Source organism: Staurois parvus, unplaced genomic scaffold (genome assembly GCF_062004578.1).
Source record: "Staurois parvus isolate SC_StPar_1 unplaced genomic scaffold, SC_StPar_1.0 ptg000285l, whole genome shotgun sequence".
NCBI lineage: Eukaryota > Metazoa > Chordata > Amphibia > Anura > Ranidae > Staurois > Staurois parvus.
Genome location: NW_028318081.1, coordinates 144727 through 171221, shown reverse-complemented (window position 1 = coordinate 171221; position 26495 = coordinate 144727). Strand labels below are relative to the sequence as shown.

At 41.7% G+C, this 26495-nt stretch overlaps 2 protein-coding genes across 2 annotated transcripts in view; both read right to left on the bottom strand.

The window, feature by feature from the left end:
• Positions 1-435: 435 nt before the first annotated feature.
• Positions 436-18792, bottom strand: LOC149458510 (uncharacterized). Its single transcript, XM_089682084.1, has 5 exons — positions 18647-18792; positions 15929-16026; positions 11160-11260; positions 8993-9178; positions 436-639 (listed from the first exon to the last, which is right to left on the bottom strand). Exons 1-5 carry the CDS (start codon positions 18790-18792, stop codon positions 436-438), a joined length of 735 nt encoding a protein of 244 aa, XP_089538210.1.
• A 1584-nt stretch (positions 18793-20376) lies between these two features.
• Positions 20377-26495, bottom strand: part of LOC149458509 (uncharacterized) — a 68232-nt gene continuing 62113 nt past the window's right edge. The window contains exons 17-19 of the mRNA XM_089682091.1: positions 24468-24583; positions 21850-22035; positions 20377-20445 (exon numbers count right to left, since the gene is read on the bottom strand). Coding sequence (XP_089538217.1) covers positions 20377-20445; positions 21850-22035; positions 24468-24583 — 371 coding nt within the window. The remainder of the gene's footprint in view (positions 20446-21849; positions 22036-24467; positions 24584-26495) is intronic.

Below are 26495 nucleotides of genomic sequence, written 5' to 3'. Positions count from 1 at the left end.
AGGACCCCTGATCCTCTGTCTGGACTGATGCTGATTGGCCCTCTTCTGATCACATGCACTCTCCCAAGGAAAAAAAAACTCTCTAGCAATACACACCAAACTGAGCATGTGCAGCTTGCTCCCAAGACTCTGTTCTATCAGCAGATGGATTGGGAGCAGTAGAAGAAAGGGAAGATCAGAGAAGTCAGGATCAAACATCCTTTTTACACAATGCAGAGGATTAACCCCTTAGGTTCCACAGTGAGTATACCAAGCATGCTTTACTGCATATACAGACTGATTGTACTGTTGTGGGTTTAGTAACACTTTAAATACATTTATTACAACCAAAGTATTTTTACTTATAATTACCCTGTGTCCTCTGCAAATGTCTGTCAAAATTTTTGGAATTTAATTTTAAAAATGTTAGCGATTCAACGTAAAACAAACTAACACTTACAAAGATTTCTGGAATTCACATCCCACTTCTTCAGGGATTTCATTTAGAATTGTACTGTCAATCACAGGCATCATAAGGCGCAGCCTATCCTGGAACCAGTGGGTGACCTCTTCTGAAATAAAGTTTATTAAACCTGGGGATAGTGTGGTGACTGTTCTGGAAAGCATGGTATACTTCACTTCATTGGTGAAGGTGTCAACCTAAAGGAAAAAAAGACAAGGACAATGTTTAATAATGGTTTGATCTGCACAGTATGACACAGACAAGTTTGATGTCTCATACAGGGGGTTTGCTGTGTGGCATGAATTGTGGACAGCACATGTAAAGCAAGCCAGAAATGATGCAAAAACTGAACGAAAATTTAAAATCATTAATTTTTCCACCTCATTAGTATGCCAGCTGCGACATGCGATTTTCATACCACAGTCGAAAGTGCCTGTCCAACATAATGGATTTTTATTAGAAAAATTAAACAATTGATGGCACAATTGTATGAGCTATTTTCATTTATCGCTCAACAGAACTTTTCATTTTCAACTTGTCTATGGCCTGCCTAACACTTGTAGGGATTGATTAACGTTTAACTAGTTGAATAAAATCAACGTTAACATTTTTGCCGCTGGTGGTGCTTTAACCACTTTTATCCCTTTCCAGTCCAGGCCAATTTTCAGCTTTCAGCGCTATCATACTTTGAATGACAATTGCGCGGTCGTGCAACACTGTACCCATATGAATTTTTTAGCATTTTTATGAGACAGATAAAGCTTTATTTTGGTGGTATTTATTCACCACTGGGATTTTTATTTTTTTGCTATATAAATTAAAAAGTCCAAAAATTTTGCAAATAAATAATTTTTTCTTCATAAAATTGGACAAAATCTATTCATCTATCTTTTTGGTAAAACAAAAATAACCCAAATTAGTTTATAAAACAAAAATTATAATGTTTCAAAAAATTGTTTTACATTTTTATTTTTTTTAATATTATTATTATTAGCAGTACCATAGTGATACTGTACTACTTGTGGGAGATGAAGATTTTTTTTTCTTTTTTGTTTTGTTTTTTTTTACACTGATTGCTTTTACACCCATAAAGGCTGTAAAAGCAATAATTTCTTCTTCTCCCTGGCTGCATTCTTGCAGCCATTGAGAAATACTGTGAGAGTTGTGATTAATCACATTTTACATTTTTTTTTTTATATTATTAATGGGTTTTTTTACATACTGTCACCCTAGCAGTACAGTGTCACCATAGTAACACTGTACTGCTTTTGGGGATGATGAAGATTTTTTTTTTTTTTTTTTACACTGATTGCTTTTACACCCATAAAGGCTGTAAAAGCAATAATTTCTCCTCTCTGGCTGCATTCTTGCAAATAAATATTATTTCATTATAAATCTTGGCTAAAATGTATTCAGTTATCTTTTTAGTTAAAAAAAATAATCCAAATTAGTTTATAACCAAAAATTATATATTTTTTTAAAAAAATTTACATTTTTATTTTCATTTTTTATATTATTATTTGTTTGTTTGTTTTTTTACATACTGTCACCCTAGCAGTACAGTGTCACCATAGTGACACTGTACTACTTTTGGGGGATGATGAAGATTTTTTTTTTTTACACTGATTGCTTTTACACCCATAAAGGCTGTAAAAGCAATAATTTCTCCTCTCTGGCTGCATTCTTGCAAATAAATATTATTTCATTATAAATCTTGGCTAAAATGTATTCAGTTATCTTTTCAGTAAAAAAAATAATCCAAATTAGTTTATAACCAAAAATTATATTTAAAAAAAAAAATTTTACATTTTTATTTTTATTTTTTATATTATTATTTGTTTGTTTGTTTTTTTACATACTGTCACCCTAGCAGTACAGTGTCACCATGGTGACACTGTACTACTTGTGGGGGGTGATGAAGATTTTTTTTTTTTTTACACTGATTGCTTTTACACACATAAAGGCTGTAAAAGCAATCATTTCTCCTTCTCTCTGGCTGCATTCTTGCAGCCAGTGAGAAATACTGTGTGAGCTGTGATTGGTCACAGCTTGTCACATGGTACAAGGCTGTTGTGAATAGCCTTGTACCATGTGACCTCTGTGATCATTCATAGATTTCACACGTAGTAAACAATGATGTCAGAAGTGACATCTTGCTTACTACTCTGCATGTGATCACTGATTGGCCAATCAGTGATCACATGATCAGGACCTCGCACAGAGGTCCCGTAAGACGATTGGTGTTCCACTGTGGAGGACACAGCGGGCACTGGATCGTGGTGCTGCTCCCAGGGAGCGCGCAGAAGCAGGGGGCGGGGAGGCTGTTTATAAACGGCCACCCGACCCTGCACTATCATCACCGTTTATATACAACGGCCGGACGGGAGGTGGTTAAAGGAAAAAACATTAGCAGCCATTGCTGACCTTCTTCTCAAAAAGCTGGTTGAATGGCTGGACAGTCACATAAGTCCTCATGCACCCGGGACATTTTTACAGCGGCTGTTTTTGGCTTTTGACATTTCTTTCTACAGCCAGTAAACCCCCCAGCATGTTATCCTATGTGTCCATACACAAACAGACTGGAATCAACGTTTTTTGGCAGATACGTTTTTTGGGTGGAAAAAAACCCCAGGACTAGTGGGTTTCTAGAAGAGTTTTTTTAGCTGTAAAAACGCTCTAACGCTGAAAAATAACGCAGCAAAATGCAGTAAAATTCCGCAAACCAGCGTTTTTGGACTTTTTTGACCCCCCCCCCAATTTTTTTTTGCTAAAATAAAATGCAGCAAAACACAAACACAGAAAAATGCTAAAAAAATGCAGCGAAACGCCACTACACACTAATGCAAAAACGCTAAAAAAAAGTTGAAAAACTTTTTAACATGACTTTACACAGCTAACATTACCAGCGTTATTAAAACATCTCATGTGCATGGATCCTAAGTCTGCTAGATTTAATAGCTCCTGAATCAGAGATTTGGAGCATGCTTGGAACTCCTTTAAAGGAAACATTTTATGAGAACACCTCAAGGCTACCATTGCTGAATTTTTTGGACTTTGCCGGCCTGCATAATTGGTCCATGTGTATCCTAACTAGTTAGGTGCTAGGATAGGTAAGTTTAGTTTGAGTCTATTGCAGGAGCGGACTGACCATTTGGAAACTCGGGCGCTGCCCGGTCAATAGGGGGCCCCATGAGATGCTCCTGGTACCTTTTTTTATAGGCTTTTTTGAGTTTGGGCAAGGACACAGGGGCCTCATGATCCCCTATTGCCCGGGGGCCCCATGAGTTGTCAGTCCGCCCCTGGTCTATTGTACTAAATGGGGTTAGTTTGTTCTGGTGGGTACATTTAGTTTGGCTCACTGTACCCAGTAAGGGTGGAATTCTGTTGGGGGTTTATAGTTGAGTGTTAGTGAAGGTAAATTTAGTTTTAGCCCACTGAAGCCAGTGGAGAAGAGTTTGACTATTTTGGCCTGTTCAGTGTTCCAGGGGCTGCATGATTATTTGCTTTTTCCTGTTCACCCTGAGGAGCCCTGTATAATAGAAGTGGGAGCATATTATTCAGCAGCTTCATTTTTTTTGTAGCCCCAGACAATCTCTAGTAAGGTTGGCCTACAGGATTCTGGGAGAAGACATAAATACTCTGGAACAGAGGGCAGCCTCATCTTCTTCCTAAGGGAAGATCATTGTCTGCCCTCCCAGGCAATCCTGCCATGTGCTTAGCAATTGGAAGTCCCAGCTGGGAGGCTGGACTGAATAAGGGTTTGTAATGGGATTGAAAAGGTGCCCATTGCAGTTCCTATATATATCAATAGCTTCATCGGGGCGACACAGTGGCTTAGTGGTTAGCACTTCCGCCTGGCAGTACTGGGGTCATTGGTTCGAATCCTAACCACGGCACCACCTGCCTGGAGTTTGCATGTTCTCCCTGTGCCTGCGTAGGTTTCCTCTGGGTTCTCCGGTTTCCTCACACACTCCAAAGACATGCTGGTAGGTTAATTGGCTCCTGTCTAAATTGTCCCTAGTATGTCTGTGTATGAATGTGAGTTAGGGACCTTAGATTGTACACCCCTTGAGGGTTAGGGACCAATGTGAATGTACAACATATATGTAAAGCGCTGCGTAAATTGACAGCACTATATAAGTACCTGAAATAAATAAATAAATCTGTTTTCACCAATTTGTTAATCAGTTCAGATTTTAAAAAACTATCAAAAAAGCAAAATATTTGGATTTTAAATGTATATTTTTTCATTGTGTACCAGTAAGGGAATATTAAAAATAAAAGCACATTTCAGTAACCTTACATCCTCTTGATGTTAAGGAATTTTCTGTCTATTTGATATTTGCAAGCTTTGCAGTTGCTTTATGTTTTCACTGTAAGCATTGCTATTGATCCAAGATGAGAAGCCATAAAAGTGACATTTCCTAAAATACTAAATAGTCTCATTTTTAAAATAACATCATAACTAAAGGGAAAAATGGTTTTCTTTGGGGTTTCACCGTTCACCTATACCAGTGGTCGGCAAGCTGCGGCTCGCGAGCCACATGCGGCTCTTTACAAGCTTAAATGCGGCTCTTCTGTGTGCCGGGCGCCCGCTCCCCTCCCTCCCCCCCTCCTCTCCCTCCCCTCCCTCCCCTCCCTCCTCTCGGACGGGCGTGTGCCGGGCGGCCGCCCCCTCACCTCCCCTCCCCTCCCCTCCCTCCTCTCGGGCGGCCGCCCCAAAAGTCAGGACTCTGCAGCTGTCAGGATGTAGGCGGGGCAGCCAGGATGTAGGCGGGGCAGCGTGACGAACTCCTCTCCTCTCACAGTCCGCCCTGAAGACCAGAACGACGCGGGAAGCACGGCGAGAGGAACGCGCGGAGCAAAGGTAAGTGAATTGACACAGGGGGGACTTACTATATGGGGGATGAATTACTATATGAGGGACTTACTATATGGGGGGGGGACTTACTATATGGGGGATGAATTACTATATGGGGGACTTACTATATGGGGGGGGACTTACTATATGGGGGGGACTTACTATATGGGGGGGACTTACTATATGGGGGACTTACTATATGGGGGACTTACTATATGGGGGATGAATTACTATATGGGAGATGAATTACTATGGGGGGGATGAATTACTATGGGGGATGAATTACTATATGGGGGATGAATTACTATATGGGGGATGAATTACTATGGGGGATGAATTACTATGGGGGATGAATTACTATATGGGGGATGAATTACTATGGGGGATGAATTACTATGGGGGATGAATTACTATATGGGGGATGAATTACTATATGGGGGATGAATTACTATGGGGGATGAATTACTATGGGGGATGAATTACTATATGGGGGATGAATTACTATATGAGGGATGAATTACTATATGGGGGATGAATTACTATGGGGGATGAATTACTATATGGGGGATGAATTACTATGGGGGATGAATTACTATATGGGGGATGAATTACTATATGGGGGATGAATTACTATGGGGGGGTGAATTACTATGGGGGGGATGAATTACTATGGGGGGGATGAATTACTATGGGGGATGAATTACTATGGGGGGATGAATTACTATATGGGGGATGAATTACTATGGGGGATGAATTAATATGGGGGATGAATTACTATGGGGGATGAATTACTATATGGGGGATGAATTGCTATGGGGGATGAATTGCTATATGGGGGATGAATTACTATATGGGGGATGAATTACTATGGGGGATGAATTACTATGGGGGGGATGAATTACTATATGGGGGATGAATTACTATGGGGGATGAATTACTATGGGGGATGAATTACTATGGGGGGGATGAATTACTATGGGGGATGAATTAATATGGGGGATGAATTACTATGGGGGATGAATTACTATATGGGGGATGAATTACTATATGGGGGATGAATTACTATATGGGGGATGAATTGCTATGGGGGATGAATTGCTATATGGGGGATGAATTGCTATATGGGGGATGAATTACTATGGGGGATGAATTACTATATGGGGGATGAATTACTATATGGGGGATGAATTACTATATGGGGGATGAATTACTCTATGGGGGATGAATTACTATGGGGGATGAATTACTATATGGGAGATGTATTTTCAGTTTTAAAAATGTGGCTCTCAAAATAAATTTCAATCGTGGTTTTGGCGAGATTTGGCTCAGTTGAAAAAAAAGGTTGCCCACCACTGACCTATACTATGTACAGTTTTAAAAAATACACAATTCTGATTAAAATATGACACAATAAACATGAAGGCAAACAAAAAAAAAAAACTCTGAACACCACTTTCACAAACCTACCGTATTTTTCGCTCCATAAGACGCACCTGACCATAAGAGGCAGAAAACAGGAAAAAAAAAATCTGAACTAATGGACTGCAGACATAGTACAGGAGATGACCAGAGACTGCGGACAGCACAGGGATGACCAGAAACTGTGGACAGCACAGGGATGACCAGAGACTGCGGACAGCACAGGCATGACCAGAGACTGCGGACACAGTACAGGAGATGACCAGAGACTGCGGACAGCACAGGGATGACCAGAGACTGCGGACACAGTACGGGAGATGACCAGAGACTGCGGACAGCACAGGGATGACCAGAGACTGCGGACAGCACAGGGATGACCAGAGACTGCGGACAGCATAGGAGATGACTGCTAACCTTTGGGGAGGGGGGGGGAGCGGGTACCTGAATTTGACAGGTACCCGTTCTTACTTCCGCAGAGTTATTCTTTGATCTTACCTGTTCCTCTATCCAGCCGCGCGCTGTCTTCCCGGCTTCTGTAGTTTCACCTGTATATCCCCCCCCCCCCCCTTTGCCCAAAGATGGGACAGGACAGTCAGGTGCAATACCCAACTACTGTAGTTCTCCCTGGGAATGCATTACTTGTGGTCTCAGAATTCCTTGCCCTGGGATACTCCCAAGACAGCCAAGTGGAGAAAGAGTTTTTCATGTGAGGTCTGAGGAGATTCATTTAAGGGGACCAAGTGCTTCTTGCAAAGACTGCATGCTGATTCTTCAGAAGGAAGAGCCACTCCTGGAGAAGTAAATAGCCTAGGATCTGTTCTTTTGTGATTTTGCTGGATTTATGTCCTTTTTGTGCCTAAGAATTTGTCCTCCAAATTATTTCAGTTCCATTGGGCATCACATATAACCCTAGACCCTATCCAAGTTGTTAACCCCTAATAAAACAACAAAACCTAAGCTCATGGACTGTATATTGACTGTGGATGAAAGTGCGGAAAATGCGTGTTGCCTGGCTGTGCAGAGCTTAGGGGAAAACCAAAAACTCAGCGGCCCTCAAGAGACTAGCGCTACATTGTAACCAAGCTTTTTGTGGTATTGGCACAGTAAAGTCTTATTTCTGGCAACTCGGCCACGCAGCTCATTTTTGTTTAAGTATCATCATATTGTGGTCCTTGAAGCAACCACACATCTTTTTCCAGAGCAGCCTGTATTTCTCCTAAGGTTACCTGTGGGTTTTTCTTTGTATCCCAAATAATTCTTCTGGCAGTTGTGGCTGCAAGCTTTCTTGGTCTGCTTGGTGTCAACAGATCCCTGAATTTTCCACTCCTTAAGTGATTGCACAGTACTGACTGGTATATTCAAGACTTTGGATATCTTTTTTATAAAATTAATTTGTAAATGCATTGAAAACCGACTAATCCGTTCCAGATGTCATAAAAAAGTCAAAAAAGTCTTATCTATTAAAAACTCTTTATAAAGTGCACTTTAAAGGCAAAAATGCTGTACAGGGACATGATAAAAAAAAATAATAAATGCATCAAAAACCAATTCATCCGTTCCGAAGGTCAGAAAAAAGTCAAAAAAAGTTTTATCTGTTCAAAACTCTAATAAAGTGCACTTTAAAGGCATAGGACTGTACAGGGACATGATAGAAAAAAAAATTTGTAAATGCATTGGAAACCAATTAATCCGTTCTGGAGGTCAGAAAAAGGTAAAAAAAAAGTCTTATCTGTTCAAAACTCTTTATGAAGTGCACTTTAAAGGCATAAATACTGTACAGAGACATAATAAAAAAAAATTGTAAATACATTGAAAACCAATTAATCCGTTCCGGAGGTCAGATAACAGTAAAAAGAAAGTCTTTTATCTGTTTAAAACTCTTTATAAAGTGCACTTTAAAGGCATAAATACTGTACAGGGACATGATTAAAAATGAATTCGTAAATGCATTGAAAACCAATTAATCCGTTCCGGAGGTCAGAAAAAAAGGCAAAAAAAGTCTTATCTGTTCGAAACTCTTTATAAAAGGCATAGCACTGTACAGGGACATGATTAAAAAAATTTATCCGAAAAAAATATTTTTCAATGGATTTTCATTTGTAAATTGTGAATTACGTTAACCGAGGCATTCATAAACCGAGGTACGCCTGAATATGAACTGTTTGGAACCAGACAGAAAAGGGTTTGTTTAATGAGGCTACCATTGTCCTAAATTGTATAAAAAACACTTTAAAGCACAATCATATAACACAGTAGGATTAACACACTACCTTTCCATTCTCATTTGCATTGAAAGCTTCCCAGAAATTGTCCAGATTTTTCATACTTTCTTCACGAGTACCACTGGTAAGTATGTCAAAGACCTTCCCCACAACTGCTACAACAGTGTGTGCCTCCGACTGCAGAATGACAAACTCTCCAAGCTGTTTTGGGGCCAATTTGGTTATGACATTTAACTAAAAAAAAAAAAAAAGATATTGTAAGTTGAAGACAATCTGATCTTTAACCACTTGAGCTCCAGAGGATTTACCCCCCCCCCCCCCCTTAATGACCAGGCCTCTTTTTTGCTACTCGGCGCTGCACTAATTCAACTGATAATTGCGCGGTCATGCAATGCTGCACCCAAACGAAATTTACGTCTTTTTTTCACACAAATAGAGCTTTCTTGCGGTGTAATTTGATCACCTGTGCGCTTTTTATTTTTCATGCTATAAACAAAAAAAGGCCAAAAATTTTGAAGAAAAACAATATTTTTTATTTTCAACTATAAAAAATATATAGTAAACCCAAAGTTGGTTATAAATTTAGGCCAAAATATATTCTGCTACATGTTTTTGGTAAAAAAAATCCCAATAAGTGTATATTGATTGCTTTTTGTGGAAGTTATAGCGTCTACAATCTATGGTATAAATACTGCAATTTACGCCATTTTTCTGCTATACAGCACTGCGCTAGTTTAACGGTCATGCGCGGTCATGCAATATGGTACATAAATTAAATTTACGTCCTTTTTTCCCCACAAATTGAGCTTTCTTTTAGTGGTATTTGATCACCTGTGCGGTTTTTATTTTTTGCGCTATAAAAAAAAAAGTCTGACAATTTTGAGGAAAAAAAAACAATATTTTGGACTTTTTGCTATAAAACATGTCCAGTAAAAAAAAAATGCAAAAATATAATTTAGTCATAAATTTCTGCCAAAATGCATTCTGCGACACGTCTTTGCTAAAAAAAAAACCAATACATGTAAATTAATTGGTTTACGTGAAAGTTATAGCGTTTACAAATGGCGGGAAAGATACTGGGATTTTTAGGGTTTTTTTATACTAATAATGGCGGCGATCAGTGAATTATGGCGGGACTGCAGCGGACATTTTGACATTGCGGGGTACTGACTTGGGGTCACTGACATCCCCAAAAACACCAATACAGTGATCAGTGCAAAAAAAAAAAACTGACACTGTACTAATGGCAATGGGGAGGAAGGGGTTAACTTTATTTTGCAGGGAAGGGTTATAGGAGTGAGGGGAGTGTTTTACTAGGGGGGGGGTGTACTGGGCGGGACAAGGCTGATCGAGAAAGAGAAACTGTTCTTTCTCGATCAGCTCATCCTCGAGCTGAGAAGGAAGTGACAGACAGCACAGCTACTGCAGCTGTGCTCTCTGTCACTGTTTGCAGCCGATCGCCGGGACATAGCCGCTAAGGAGCGGCTGTGACCCGGCGACTGACATCTGCGGCGGTGATCGGCGGGACAAATAGGGCGGCGGCGCGCCTCGCGCGCGCCCCCTATTTGTTTACAAAACACACATCTTAAAACGTGGTTTTGCCTGTGAGTGCTACCCTGCCACCGTATATGTACAGTGGCTGGGCGGCATGCGGTTAAAGTCATAGCTTTGTACAATATGTTGATTGTACAGTTCTTGTGTATGTAATGACAGAGTAAAGATTATTAGATGGCATTGTCTGTGACTATTTCTACTCACTTAACATTTTAAATTGACAACTGATTGACAGCAAATCAATTGCACATAAAACATTCACTATCAATGAGACCCCAAATCCCTCTTCTGCACTTGAAAGCATTCAAAACACCAACATTGGTGGTTTTGAATGCTTTCAGATTTTTGAAAACAACACCCTCCCGCTGCTTGCACAAGCTAGTTAGCCGCTCTGATTGCTTGTACATGAGAGCATGCTGCTCTAAAAAAATGACTTTTATTTTTTGATAGGTCGAGTGGAACTCCGCTTTAATGTCACCTGGATGCAAGTCTGTGAAAAATGCGTGTTGCCTGGCTGTGCAGGACTATAGAGGGACCCAAATACTCAGCAACTCCTAGGGTATAACCACCAAAAGCACCTCTTCATCGCTGGTCAAGATCGGTCTTATGTGCTATTATCTGCTAGTTACAGGTCCACTTTGCTGTTTGCAAGGTTGCTTACCAAATTATAATTGGGGTTGATTTCCAGGACTGTAGAAAGTAGAACGCCTTTTCCAAATACCCCAAAGTTGTCAAGCCAGTCTCCCACTCCACTTGTGCAGTCTACAATTCAAAGATGAGAAATTAAAACAAAAGACCACTGTCTTCAGGATCTGTTTTTTACAGCTTTGAATCTGTTGTCTGGGGATTTTTGTTTTCTAATACATAGCAGCAAGTGCTTAGGAACCCAGGCAGGGGCGGACTGACAACACATGGGGCCCCCGGGCAATAGGGGATCATGGGGCCCCTGTGTCCTTGCCCAAACTCAAAAAAAACCTATGAAAAAGGTACCAGGGGCATCTCATGGGGCCCCCTACTGACCCCGGGCCCTCGGGCAGTGCCGAGTTTCCAAATGGTCAGTCCACCCCTGAACCCAGGTTAACATCATTTTTAAAAAAAAATATGCCTCTGCATCCTATTTGCCACAGATCATTAGGAAATGCAGCCTGCTAATTGGGTGGCATTTCCCAATGAAGAGGCTGGTAACCACCCAACCAGCTATCTTTGTGCTGGGTGACTGATTTCCCACTAGTTCTCCTGGGAGCATCTATGTGACGTATGCCTTCACCTGGTCTTTTGGAAGATGGAGATTCCAAAATTGGAGAAGGCTTGGGTGACCCAGACTCAGGGGCGGACTGACAACTCATGGGGCCCTCGGGCAATAGGGGATCATGGGGCCCCTGTGTCCTTGCCCAAGCTCAAAAAAGCCTATGAAAAAGGTACCAGGGGCATCTCATGGGGCCCCTTACTGACCCGGGGCACTCGGGCAGTGCCCGAGTTTCCAAATGGTCAGTCTGCCCCTGCCCAGACTTCAAAGATTTTTTTTCCTTCAAGCAGCAAGGTCAGTAGAAAAAAAAAGGGGAGGGGTGGGGGCAGGAGCAGACTGACCATTTGGAAACTCGGGCACTGCCCGAGGGCTCGGGGTCAGTAGGGGGCCCCATGAAATGCCCCCACCTTTTTCATAGGCTTTTTTGAGTTTGGGCAAGGACACAGGGGCCCCATGATCCCCTATTGCCCGGGAGCCCCATGAGTTGCCAGTTCGCCCCTGGGTGGGGGTTCTTTAACCACTTCAAGTCCAGACAGTTTTACCCCCTTCCTATCCAGGCCAATTTTCAGCTCTCAGCGCTATTGCACTTTGATCGACAATTGCGCGGTCATGCAACACTGTACCCATATGATTTTTTTTTTGCATTTTTTTGAGACAGATAAAGCTTTATTTTGGTGGTATTTATTCACCTCTGGGATTTTTTATTTTTTTTGCTATATAAATGATAAAGTCCAAAAATTTTGAAAAAAAGTGTTTTTCTTATAAAATGTTGCAAATAAATAATATTTCATCATAAATCTTGGCCAACATTTATTCAGTTATCTTTTTAGTAAAAAAGAATAACCCAAATTAGTTTATAACCAATAATTATAATTTTTACTATTTTTTTTTTACATTTTTATTTTTTTTTATATTATTATTTATGTTTTTTTTTTTTTGCTACATACTGACACCCTAGCAGTACAGTGTCCCCATGGTAACACTGTACTACTGTGGGGGGTGATGAAGATTTATTTATTTTTTTACACTGATTGCTTTTACACCCATAAAGGCTGTAAAAGCAATGAATTCTCCTCCTCTCTGGCTGCATTCTTGCAGCCATTGAGAACTACTGTGTGAGCTGTGATTTGTCACATGGTACAAGGCTGTTGTGAATAGCTTTGTACCATGTGATCTTGGTGATCATTCACAGATTTCACACGTAGTAAGCAATGATGTTAGAAGTGACATCTGCACTACTACTCTGCATGTGATCACTGATTGTCCAATCAGTGATCACATGATCGGGACCTCACACAGAGGTCCCGTCCGACGGTCGATGTTCCACTGTGTCCGGAGGACACAGCGGCACCGGATCGCGGTGCTGCGTGCTCCCAGGGAGCGCGCACAGTCCAAAATGGCGGGCGCCGTTTATGAACGGCAACCTGCCCCTGGACTGCCACCGTATGGCCGTTTATATACAGCGGCCAGACGGCAAGTGGTTAAAGGGGTGCAGAGGACACACTAGCTCAGAGATAGGCTTCAGTGGAATTACGTTTTTAGGGCCAGTTCACACGACATGCATTTCAGTTGCTTTTTTTTCGGCATCCAAAACGCACAGCAAGTAGATTATATGGTCGTCAATGTCATCATTCACATCAGCGCTTGCAGTTCCAGTGTGTTCCAGAAAAAAAAGTACAACAGGCTGCATTTTTTTCTGCACAGAACCGTACTGGAATGCGGTAAAGCGCATCAAAAACACACCAAAAACGCATATGTCCCTATTTAAATTGAAGAAAAAGAGAGGGAAAAAATGAACTGGAATGCATACAAAATGCACCGGAACGTGTCAAAAACGTGCATCCGGAACGCACCTGGACTGCGTTTGTATAGTGTAAACCATCCCTAAGGACCAGTTCACATGCAGTCCAGTGCTCTTTTTTCTGCATCAAAAACGCATACACAGTGTTTTCCATGTATTTCAATGGCCCTGGTTCACACTAATGCACTCACTTCCAGTTGTGTTCCAATTGCAGAAAAAAAAGTAGAACAGGCTGCATTTTTTCTGCACAGAACCGGACTGGAACACGGTAAAACGCATCAAAAATACACCGGAACACAACAAAATCGCACTGAAACGCACATGCATCATTGCTTACTACGTATGAAATCTGTGAATGATCACAGAGGTCACATGGTACAAGGCTATTCACAACAGCTTTGTACCATGTGACAAGCTGTGACCAATCACAGCTCTCACAGTATTTCTCAATGGCTGCAAGAATGCAGCCAGAGAGAAGGAGAAATGATTGATTTTACAGCCTTTATGAGTGTAAAAGCAATCAGTGTATAAAAAAAAAAATCTTCATCAGCCCCCCCAAGTAGTACAGTGTCACCATGGTGACACTGTACTGTTATGGTGACAGTATGTAAAAAATAAATAAATAAATAATATAAAAAAATAAATTAGAAATGTAAAAACATTTTTTGAAAAATTATAATTTTTGGTTATAAACTAATTCAGGTTATTTTTTTTTTTACATTTTGGCCAAGATTTATGAAGAAAGATTATTTATTTGCTAAATTTTATAATAAAAACACTTTTTAAAAAAGTTTTGGGACTTTTTCATTTATATAGCAAAAGAAAAATGAAAATCCCAGTTGTGAATAAATACCACCAAATTAAATTTTATCTGTCTCAAAAAATGCTAAAAAATTCATAAGGGTACAGTGTTGCATGACCGCGCAATTGTCATACAAAGTGTGATAGTACTGAAAGCTAAAAATTGGCCTGGACAAGAAGGGGGTAAAAGTGTCCGGACTTGAAGTGGTTCAAAAAGAAATCCGGGCAATTCTTTTATTGGCAGGAACGGTGGGGACCGATCTTGTGCTCCGAGGATCGGCGGATTAGGTAATTATATCTTTTCTTTTTGAGCCCCTAGACAAAAATGAGCATTTAACCCATGCAGTGCTCATTTTTGTCTAGGGGCTCAAAAAGTAAAGATATAATTACCTAATACGCCAATCCTCCGAGCACAAGATCAGTCCCCACCAGTCCTGCCTCCTCTGAATGCTAGCGGTCTTGTGAATGGGCTGTTCCTGATGTCATCATGCCCATAGACCAGCTCCGGAAGTGAGGACGGCAGGAACAGTCCACTGCTGGACATAGGGGAACATGGTTTTCCGAAGGATTGGAGGAATGGGTAAGTACAGCTTTTCCCCAAGCCCCTGGACAAAATGAGCACTTGACCCATGCATGGAAAATAAAATTTTTAACCGGAGTTCTGCTTTAAAAATATGTTAGTGTATGGCCAGCCTTAGAAAACCCCAGCATGCTTTGCAAATTACATTTTGAACACCCTCTGTAAAAAATGTTTTTTTTTGTGAATAAAGATTTTAAAATATACAGTTAGTCAGTAATACTTTTATTTAGACTAGTAAATACATGCAAATATAAAATGTGGATGACACATAGAGATGTTCAAAACCGGGGCGGACTGACAACTCATGGGGCCCCCGGGCAATAGGGGATCATGGGGCCCCTGTGTCCTTGCCCAAACTCAAAAAAGCCTATGAAAAAGGTACCAGGGGCATCTCATGGGGCCCCCTACTGACCCCGGGCCCTCGGGCAGTGCCCAAGTTTCCACCCCGGGCACTTGTCACAACCAGGGGCGGACTGACAATTCATGGGGCCCCCGGGCAATAGGGGATCATGGGGCCCCTGTGTCCTTGCCCAAACTCAAAAAAGCCTATGAAAAAGGTACCAGGGGCATCTCATGGGGCCCCCTACTGACCCCGGGCCCTCGGGCAGTGCCCGAGTTTCCACCCTGGGCACTTGTCACAACCAGGGGCGGACTGACAATTCATGGGGCCCCCAGGCAATACGGGATCATGGGGACCCTGTGTCCTTGCCCAAACTCAAAAAAGCCTATGAAAAAGGTACCAGGGGCATCTCATGGGGCCCCCTACTGACCCCGGGCCCTCAGGCAGTGCCCGAGTTTCCAAATGGTCAGTCCGCCCCTGGTCACAACCCTCCACCTTACACATATCTTGCAGTATAGCCCTCTCGAAAGCCCTTGACTCACTTTACTTTTTCATACCCCGCTGTAAATTGTCCCAGGATATGAGGGCATTATTCAAGGAAAAAGAAAAGAATAATTGTATTAATCCAATATTATTTATAAAGGCGAAAAGCAAAAACTTACGGCTTGACTCGTCCCTGAGAGAATCGGAGATCCAATTAGTGACTGCTGATTTTGAAGTATCATTCATTTCATTGTAAGCGGCGCCAAGGCCAGCAACACTAAAGGAGAAACAAAGGAAAGTTGTGTTTACCTCTTATAGCTTCAAGGGACCCTGTGCTCACCAGAGTATTATTCTTTTTTTCTTTGACTTTTTTTGGTTGCCAGAACGTTTATCTAGAGTTGCAGTTCCTCCATGGAATGCTCTTCTGTGCTATCTCAAATACCGTTTTTTGTTTTTCTTAGTATCAAATTAGAACTAGGCCATCCCACTAAAAAAATTACCGTAGCGCCTAATTATAATTATATATATATATATATATATATATATATAATTTCAAATATTACTACAATTTTGGCCATATTCAATATACTTAAAAAAATATATATATATATATTGTGACAGTGTGACGATCTGTCACCCTGGATTCTCAACAAGGCCGGTTGAGGGGCTCCAGGCTAAAGGTTTGATACGGAGGAAAGTGGCTTTTCACTTTCCTCCTTTGTTTGTAAGGTCTGTTTTGGGATCTGGAGCCTGGAGATTTCAAAGAGATCTGGGAGGGATGAAATCTCCAATCCTGGAACCAGGTTTTGGGAATGGCCAGGAGACTGATTGCACAGGTGTGTGCAGGCCTTTTCAGAGAGTCAGGATCAGAGTTCTGGGCTCCACCCCGGGAGATAGGAGTCAGGAGGGCTCCACCCCGGCAGATAGGAGTCAGGAGGGCTCCACCCCGGCAGATAGGAGTCAGGAGGGCTCCACCCCGGCAGATAGGAGTCAGGAGGGCTCCACCCCGGCAGATAGGAGTCAGGAGGGCTCCACCCCGGCAGATAGGAGTCAGGAGGGCTCCATCTGGAAGACTAGAAGTCAGGTGGGCTTCACCTAGGAGAGGTGGAATCCAAAAGCAGCAAGCAGCTGCTAGAGACTAGCTGTGTGCTAGTGCCATAATTCTTGAAGAAGTCTGCAGGAGACAGACATCAAGCTGAGTATAAGCTAGGAGGCTGAATTTTGTTTATGTGGATGATCGATACCCCTGTGTGGGAAACTTCTGTTTTGAACTTTCATTTAAATAAAAGTGGGCTAAAAAAGGCCTTAAAAAAGAAAGCGAGTAGCTGTGTGCGTTTAAAAGCTCTACCACTTTGAAGCGAGTTCCCACAATATATATATATATATATATATATATATATATATATAAATAAATATATTTTGAATTATATTGAATATGGCCAACATTGTAGTATTTCAAAAATGTATTTCAAAAAGATTTTTCTTCCATGTGGGAGGGGCCGCAGGATGATGCTTGTCCTCTGATGCTGCCCTGACCTTGCAAGCTCCTCAACCCTTCTGACACTCTAGGTTCAGATATGGTTTAGCCAAACAATGTTCTCCAAACTGATCACCAATAACACCCAGCACAAAGTAAAAGAGTAATGGTCACAATTTAAACAGTCACAGTTGTACTGAATTTCTAACACATAGGAAGTAATGTCAGCAGACTGTATTTAGCCACTGTGTGTCAGTGGTGCCTGTTGGGTTGTGGGGAAGAGGTCTGGAAAAGCAGCCATCTCCATTGCAACCACTGGGGCGAGTCAAAGGAACCAGGTGAATGACCTTTAAATATATACAGCGGGTTAAGGTGTCCTTTTATGAAACAGATCAGAGGTGATCCTGAGGATCGTTGCTGATCTCCGATCATTAGTGGTTTAGGAAACAGAGATGATCGGTGGAGAACATGTTCTCGGCTGATCATCTCAGCACACAGATGGCCAGTGTATGAAGGAGCGATGTTAGCCCTTCACTGGAGATCTGTGTTCTTGCTCCAGACTCTCCAGCCCAGAGCTGGAGAATGGGAGGAACCGCAAATGAAGCAGCGATAATTTACTGCTTCTTAGTAAATGGTGTTTGACTGATCTCTTACTGTAATCTCGCGAGATTGCAGAAACAGCAGCTGTTTTCCAGCGTTCAAAGTGTTTGTAGATCGCTTCTCCCTTCAATCAGCGATGCGATCTACAACGCTTCATAAAAAGGCATTCAGAGAACTCTCTCCTCTGAGAGCGCGGGAGAACTGAGCAGCGGTCATTTACCACTGCATGATAAAAGGACACCAACGTGGGTATTGAACATGATTTTTCTAGGTAAATATATTTCTAAAGTTTTCACAATTTTCACCACGTCAGTCACAACCCATGCAATCCATATATACAATGAAACCAAAACAAATAAGTTCAGAAATTAAATGACCGTATTTTTACCTCCATAAGGCGCACTTTTTTCCCCCAGAAAAAATGGGGGGAAATGTTTGTGCGTCTTATGGAGTGAATATTGACCAGGACTCCCCCCTCCCCGCCGCCGTGTTAGAAGCCACTTGGTTCCTCTGTGGTAGTAGAGAGGAGGAGTTCAAGTTAGCAGGAGCACAACTGAAATCTGGGGAGGGAGGCATAGCCCACCCCAGCACCCCCCTAGATACGGCCATGGCAGAGAGTAGGGAAACCGGCGGCCGTGGTTGCGCACTAGGTGACACTGCATGCTTAGTTCACCTAGTGGTAGCCCTGTCCCTGTGTCTGTGGAGGTCTGCATTATAGCTAACCTGTAGCTTGCCCTGCATGGTCAAAGCATAGAATCACTTCCAATCAAAGTGGAAACCCCTAATCACGAAACGTCCCCCTTGTGCCATTCATGCTTACATTGTCCGCAGATTAGAGCAATCTTTAACCATCTTCATGGACATATAGGAGAGCTGTTTACTGTCAATTGACGGCAGGAAGATTCTCAGGGACTCGGTCAAGCTTTGCCAGTCATTTGATTGGAACTGGCCAAACTGCAGATTCATTATAGAAAAGAGTGTATCCAATAATGCGTACCGTATTGTGCTGACGACAATTTGTGTTTTACGCTGTTGAAGAAATGGGGAACATGTCAACGGGTGAAATTGGAGATGCTGAAAATGGCATTGCCTAAGCCAGCTGCTGAACATTACTGAGTTCTTAATCACGACATACCATATTCACAGTATAAATTGCTGCCTGAGTCTACACAAACTGACCTCATATTTCCACAAGCCCTGATGAAGGGGGTGATGTACCCAAATACATTTTGGAATAAAACCTTAGGTTGTACTCCAATATTTCAGTGTGGAGTTTCAATTCCAGAAGCACAAGAGGCCCAGCAATGTCTGGCTACATAGTGATGTAAGCAGGCAACTAAAGCACTTGGTAAAAAAAAATGGCGTTTGTCTGGTAACGCCCTCTGATTTACAGAAGTTAGTAGAACTTTCTGGATCATTAGGTGTGGAGTTATGCAGATGGTAGTATCAATATTTATACAGTCCTGGCCTATCCCAGAGAGAGAGGCTCTGAAGGAGGCTGGGTGACTGTATATATTCTGTGAGCACACTGAGCTCGGGGTCTTTTCCTGTATAGGATTGGTCCAGCCTGGGAGAGGGCATGTTGCCCTCCCAGGCAAATGCTGCTGGGCTGGAGGACAACCTGAAGGCCTGAATGCTGAGGCCCAGGTTCTCCCACATGGATGAAAAATATATTTGAAATATATTTTAAAAATATTCTTCCCATATATCTGAAATACTACAATTTTGGCCATATTCAATATATTTCAAAATATATTTCAATAAATAAATATATATATGTATATATATATATATACATATATATATACACACAGTATGTTGAAATGCGTTTTTATTACAAGATATATGAAAAATATTTTTAAAAATACATTTTCAAATATACTGTATGTCTTTAAAAATACAAATCTGCTTTTTTAGAATGCATTTTTTTAAAAACGCATTTTTATATATATATATATATATATATATATATATATATACACTGTATGTCGAAATGTTTTTTATATACTACAAAATATATGAAAAATATTTTTAAAATATATATTTTTTAAATATGTTCTTCATATTTTTTTCACATATAAAAAAGTAATTTTAACATATATTTTAACATATATTTGTAAATGAATTTCAGAAATGTAGGTTTGTATTTTTACAGACATACAGTATATTTGAAATGTATTTTTACAAATGTTATTCATATGTTTTGTAATAAAATTGCATTTCAACATACAGTGTGTGTGTATAAATATATATATATATATATATATATATATATAATTTTTTTTTTTTCTTTTGAATATGGCCAAAATTATAGTATTTTGAATATATGTGAATATATTTGGGAAGAATATTTTTTAAATATATTTCAAATATATTTTTCTTCCATATGGGCTGCTAAAGCTGACTGAGGAGCATACTGAAGATTCAGTCTGATATCACGGAGGTTAGAGTCCAGCAGCTCCTGGGCCTTGTGAGTATAGGTACCCCTGAAGGATCTTAGAGATTTGTGCTGCTTAACCCCCTCTTCCTGCTTGGAAGTCTTCTAAGAGTCTAGCAAATGGAACAGCGGCTGGTGTTTCGAAGAGCTTTGTCTGTCATCCTTTCCAAAGAGACACTGCTCTGGAGTTAGAGTTAGAGACAGAGTTAGTACTACTGCTACTGCTGCCTTAAAGCTGAGGTCCATTGCTTGTCTCAAGTGTCCTCAAGGCTGGCCACACATTATACAATTGTCTTGAGAATTTTGCTTTATATTTACCAAAAACCATTTAATATGAGGTCAAACCTAAACAAAACTTGTACTACATAGTTGAAGGTAAATCTAAAGGAAATTGGGCAGACATTGGACAGAAAATTGTAAGAAAATTGTATAGTATAAGGCGAGTCCTCAAGGCTGGCCATACACTACCATTTTCTTACAATTTTCTGTCCAATTTCTTCTCAATTTCCTTTAGATTTACCTTCAACGATGTAGTGCAAGGGCCTACATAATTGGATACAACTGAAAGAGTTATTTAGGTTTGACCTTATATTATATGGTTTTTGGTAATCTAAAGCACAATTTTCAAGAAAATTGTATAATGTATGGCCTGCCTAATGCAGGCCATAGATGGGTTGAAAACCGGCCGTTTTTTTAACAAAAAAATCAAAAATCGGTCGTTCAATAGGCCGACGTTACCACCAACGGTAAAAACAAATCGGCCAATTTCGTCCCGTCTACGGCCGGCATTTAATGACTTCTGTCCCTGCAGAGAGCTCCGCTATTATATTTGACATTGAAAAGTATTACAGTTGCAACAATGTATCTATTTGTATCCATTTTGGATACAGATGTTTTATTCGGATACAAATAGATACATTGTTGCAACTGTAATACTTTTTAATGTCAAATATAATAGCGGACTGGAATTCTCCTTCTTCTTCCTCTTCTTCTACTTCTACTTCTTCTTTTTCTTCTTCTTCTTTTTCTTCTTCTTCTACTTCTTCTACTTCTTTTCTTCTTCTTCTTTCAGGTCACGGCTCATGCGCAGATTTTTTATCGGTAAAAAGATCGGCCGATTTGCCCATCATTGCCGCGAAAATCGAGCGATCGTCAAAATCGTCCGATTTTTTTCCAACTTTACCGATCAAAAAAATGTGCCAAAATCCAGAAAAACGGCCGACCAATTAACCCATTAATGGTGTGAAAATCGGCCGATTTTTTTTCGGCTGAAAAATCAGCTAATTTTCGACCCATCTATGGCCTACATAAGGCTGGCCATACACTATACAATTTTCTTTTCAATTTCTGACCAATTTCCTTTAGATTTATCTTCAATTATGTAGTGCAAGGGCTTGCCCAATTGGATACAATTGAAAGTGTTGTTAGGTTTGACCTCATATTATATGGTTTTTGGTAAATCTAAACCAAAAATCTCAAGAAAATTGTATAATGTATGGCCAGCAGTAGTTTGAGATGTCAGCATTAGACCAATGTTCTTTCTTACAATGTATGACCTGCTATCTGTGATCTGTTGTACAACTCACTATGGTAAAGACAGTATTTAGTTTTATTAGAATCGACTTTGTGTATTCATATCCTTTAGCCTTCCAGGACTCAGTCACTAATGTAAAACGACTTTGAACGTCACTGAGAGAGGTGGAAGTGAAGATCCCAGTGTCCATGAGCATATTGATAGTCTGATCCATGGTCAGTCGTGCAACAACTTGGTACTAAAAAAAGAAAAACAAAAAAAAAAGAAAATACTTTATCAGTACATGAGAGAAGACAAATAATGGAAAAAATTAGCATTTCTTTCTAAAAGATCATTCCGCCTAAAAATGATATTTTAGAGATGTATGGATATTGCCTAGCTCAATATTTCTATGTGGGGCAGTGAAGTAGCTGCTAAGAAGCAGCAATGGATACGAATTTGATGTTTTCTATGAATTCTTATTTATTCGTTTTATTTTGGATGACATTTTCAATGAACTTGTTACTTTTGCACATAGCACTTTTAGTTCTTGCACCTTACATATACAGAGAAATTAGTTTTTTTTATGTTATTAAGTTTTTTATTTTATTAAGTTTAAAGAGATAGAGCATTCTATTGGTTGCAAACTTGGTTCTCAATGTCGGAGTATTCATGCACTTGTAGAAAGAGCTGCTTTCTCAAATGTAATATTTCTTTTCAATTAATTGCTAATAATCTCAATTTTCACATCATTTATTCACACTAAGCGCAGGAGGTTTCTTTACAAACACTTTTTTTTTTTTGCTTTGCTTTGGATGCATTAGGGCAGGGTTCTACAAACCATGTCCCACATCCAGCCCGTTACAAGATTTTATACGGCTTGCAGCTAGGTTCAGTGGCATATTCTCAGTGTGCACTGACTGAGGATTAAAGTGTTACTAAACCCAGGACCCTTCATTCACTATATCTGGTCTCCCCGGACCCTGCATTCACTATATCTGGTCTCCCTGGACCCTGCATTCACTATATCTGGTCTCCCCGGACCCTGCATTCACTATATCTGGTCTCCCCGGACCCTGCATTCACTTTATCTGGTCTCCCCGGTCCCTGCATTCACTATATCTGGTCTCCCCTCCCCGGTCCCTGCATTCACTATATCTGGTCTCCCAGGCTCCTGCATTCACTATATCTGGTCTCCCAGGAACCTGAATTCACTATATCTGGTCTCCCAGGACCCTGCATTCACTATATCTGGTCTCCCCGGACCCTGCATTCACTATATCCGATCTCCCCGGACCCTGCATTCACTATATCCAGTCTCCGCGGACACTGCATTCACTATGTCTGGTCTCCCAGGAACCTGAATTCACTATATCTGGTCTCCCAGGACCCTGCATTCACTATATCTGGTCTCCCCGGACCCTGCATTCACTATATCCGATCTCCCCGGACCCTGCATTCACTATATCCAGTCTCCGCGGACACTGCATTCACTATATCTGGTCTCCCAGGACCCTGCATTCACTATATCTGGTCTCCCCAGACCCTGCATTCATTATATCTGGTCTCCCTGGACCCTGCATTCACTATATCCGGTCTCCCCGGACCCTGCATTCACAATATATAGTCTCCCCGGACCCTGCATTCACTATATCTGGTCTCCTTGGACCCTGCATTCATTGTATCCGGTCTCCCCGGACCTGCATTCACTATATCCGGTCTCCCCGGACCCTGCATTCACAATATATAGTCTCCCCGGATCCTGCATTCACTATATCCGGTCTCCCAGGACCCTGTATTCACTATATCTGGTCTCCTTGGACCCTGCATTCACTATATCTGGTCCCCCCGGACCCTGCATTCACTATATCTGGTCTCCTCGGACCCTGCATTCACTATATCTGATCTCCCAGGACACTGCATTCACTATATCCACTCTCCCCGGACCCTGCATTCACTATATCTGGTCTCCCACCATACACAGAACATGGAAATTTAATTATCTTAGTAAATGTAAACTGCTAAATACCTTTTCTTATCAACAGTTAGAGCAGTCTTGTGACTTCTATCACTGTCCAGATGAGCACTGGCTATTCTAGTAGGAGGAGTTTTCATTGTCCTCTAACTGTCCTATGAGGCTGCATGACACCTGGCCTTCTGTCTGGACAGTGCTGATTGGCCCTGTGCCGATCACATGTACCCTCCCCCCACAAAAAAACCCTTTCTAGCAATACACACCAAACTGAGTATGTGCAGAGTAACTCCTAGAGCTCTGTACTATCAGCAGATGGATTGGGGACAGTAGAAGAAGGGGAGGATCAGAGAAGAAAGGATCAAACAGCCTTTTTAGACAATGCAGAGGATTAACCTCTCAGGTTCCACAGTGAGTATAACAAGCATGCTTTACTGCATATACAGACTGATTGTACTGTTGTGGGTTTAGTAACACTTTAAGGTCAGCAAAAGCTACCTATGATCTCTGCTTCTGATGTTAAGAGATCTTTGATGGGGACCCTGCTGGAAAGGGGTACTCCTAGGTCAGACTTCAATATAAGGGGGATGGGGACCCTTATCTAAAGGAGAAGTCTAATGGGGACCCTGAATGTAAGGTGGGACTTTGATGGGGACCCTGCTGGAATATTAGTTGTGGCCAGTTAATCAAGCTCCCCCCCTGAAAAAAAAACAACTTACGCCATCAAAGTTTGGATTAAGACGCCGTAGGTCAGCATAGCTTGCAAGTTCAGCTGATCTCCCCAAATTTTTTATCAGCCACTTGTCACTGTCGAGTCCATATGTGCACGCAGATCCTAAGGACAACATAATACTTATCACAGGATATCACAACTTTGGATACAACTATTACAGATTGTGACGGGGGTCACTTTGGATGGGGGGGCCCATGGAACCTAGCACACTTTAAAGAGGTGGGGGGACCCCTGTCTCAGCTCCCCATATCCCTATTATGGGTAAGTCACCCTGTGCCTGTTTAGGGATACAGGGTGATTTGTCCTAATATTGGGGTGGGGGGGTTGTTGATTGTTTAATGCCATGTGGTTGCATCCCATTATTCTATTGTTTGTCTTGCTTGGGAGCAAACTATTACAGGGTGTATGTGTTTATGTGTATTAGCTTAGTGGGGGAGGTGTCTCCAGCAGCCCTCCCTCCTGATGGGACTGTCTGCTGGTGTGAAGTTTGAATACCCGTGTGTCTCTTGTTGCTAAGTGTAGATTGCCCCGCCCTGTGTCATTATGCAGGGAGGGGGGATTGCCCCCGGAGTGTATAAAAAGCCAGTTCGAGTTTCAAATAAAGAGTTACATGTTCAGACAGACTGGTGTTGTCTGCTCTTGTATGGTCAGCTGTGGTGTCTGTTGTCGGTGTCCGGATGGGGAAGAGGTATTATGACGGAAGTACCCAAGCACAGACTGGGTTGGTTCCGTTACACAGATGGTGTGATTCTTCTGAAAATGGTTGCTTCACCCCCTGCCTTAAACTGATTTTACAGCTTCCTGTGTTACCTGCTTGCTCACTTGAAACAAATGCACAATTATTATTATTATTATTATACAGGATTTATATAACGCCAACAGTTTGCTCAGCGCTGGGAGGCAGGAGAGAGAAACAAGGGAGTGGGAGACTTCACTCACAGTGGATGGATGGATCGGCAGGCTGCACCTTTCCCCATCTGGCTGCTGGGCTTCAAACGTCCCACCCACACATCCCCTTCTTTGAGGCACAACCCTGGTGGGGAGTGTTGGCTAGGCAGACACAGGAGGAGAGGGCAGGAGGAGGAGCAGAACCAGCTCTCTCTCTCCTCTCCGGGGGCAGGGGGAACTGTCAGTGCTGGCTCTGGGCTGTGGGAGAGAGACTTTCTCAGCTCAGAGCCCTGTAGCCACTGAAGAGCCACAGTCCAGCCTCCTGGGGCTCCCCCACAGTGGCATCAGAGCTCCCAGGGGGCAGCTGACACCTTGCCCCATGGCGCAGTCCACCCCTGCATAGTTATGAATGGACAAAGTCAGTGACTGGTACCAATCACTGACTCTACATTCAGACAGGGAGGGGCTGGTAAATGACATATTTACTGGACCCTTTCCTTGCTCTCCATTCTGAGGGGGAGGGGGACCCGGCAGCGCTGCAGAGGATGGGGGGGGAGTACACAGGATCCTGAGGAAACAGGGATGGCGGCACATAGAGGAACCAAACAGTCCATTTCTCTCCTACCACTGCTGAATCCCCATAGGAGGAAAAGGAGGAGCAGAGGGCATTCAGTGGCAGCAGGAGAGAAATGGACGGATCGGTTCCTCTATGTGCCACCCCTCTTATGCAGGTGACTCTGAACCACCAGGGAAATGCCTGTTGTGGCCTGCCAGTCCAGTCCAGGCCTGCATCTGTGAGTCTAAATGTCTGAGTTTTTGCTTAATTCTAAAATATATAAAAACTGGCTTTTAATGGCCCTGTCTATACAAAATGACATAATCATAATACACTTTAATGTATTTCCATTCTAACAAAATTAGAAAAAAAAGACCTATTCTATAACCATACTGTGACTAATTTAAATGGCTTTCACCATGATCACATGACCAAGAACTACACACTGATTGGCTCTTGGTTAATAAGAAAGTGCTACAGATCATCGGTCACATTGTGAGCAAAAACTTTTATTGCATTGCATGCTGTAGATCAGGCCTTGCATTTGGCAAGTAGAAATAATGTGGGGGG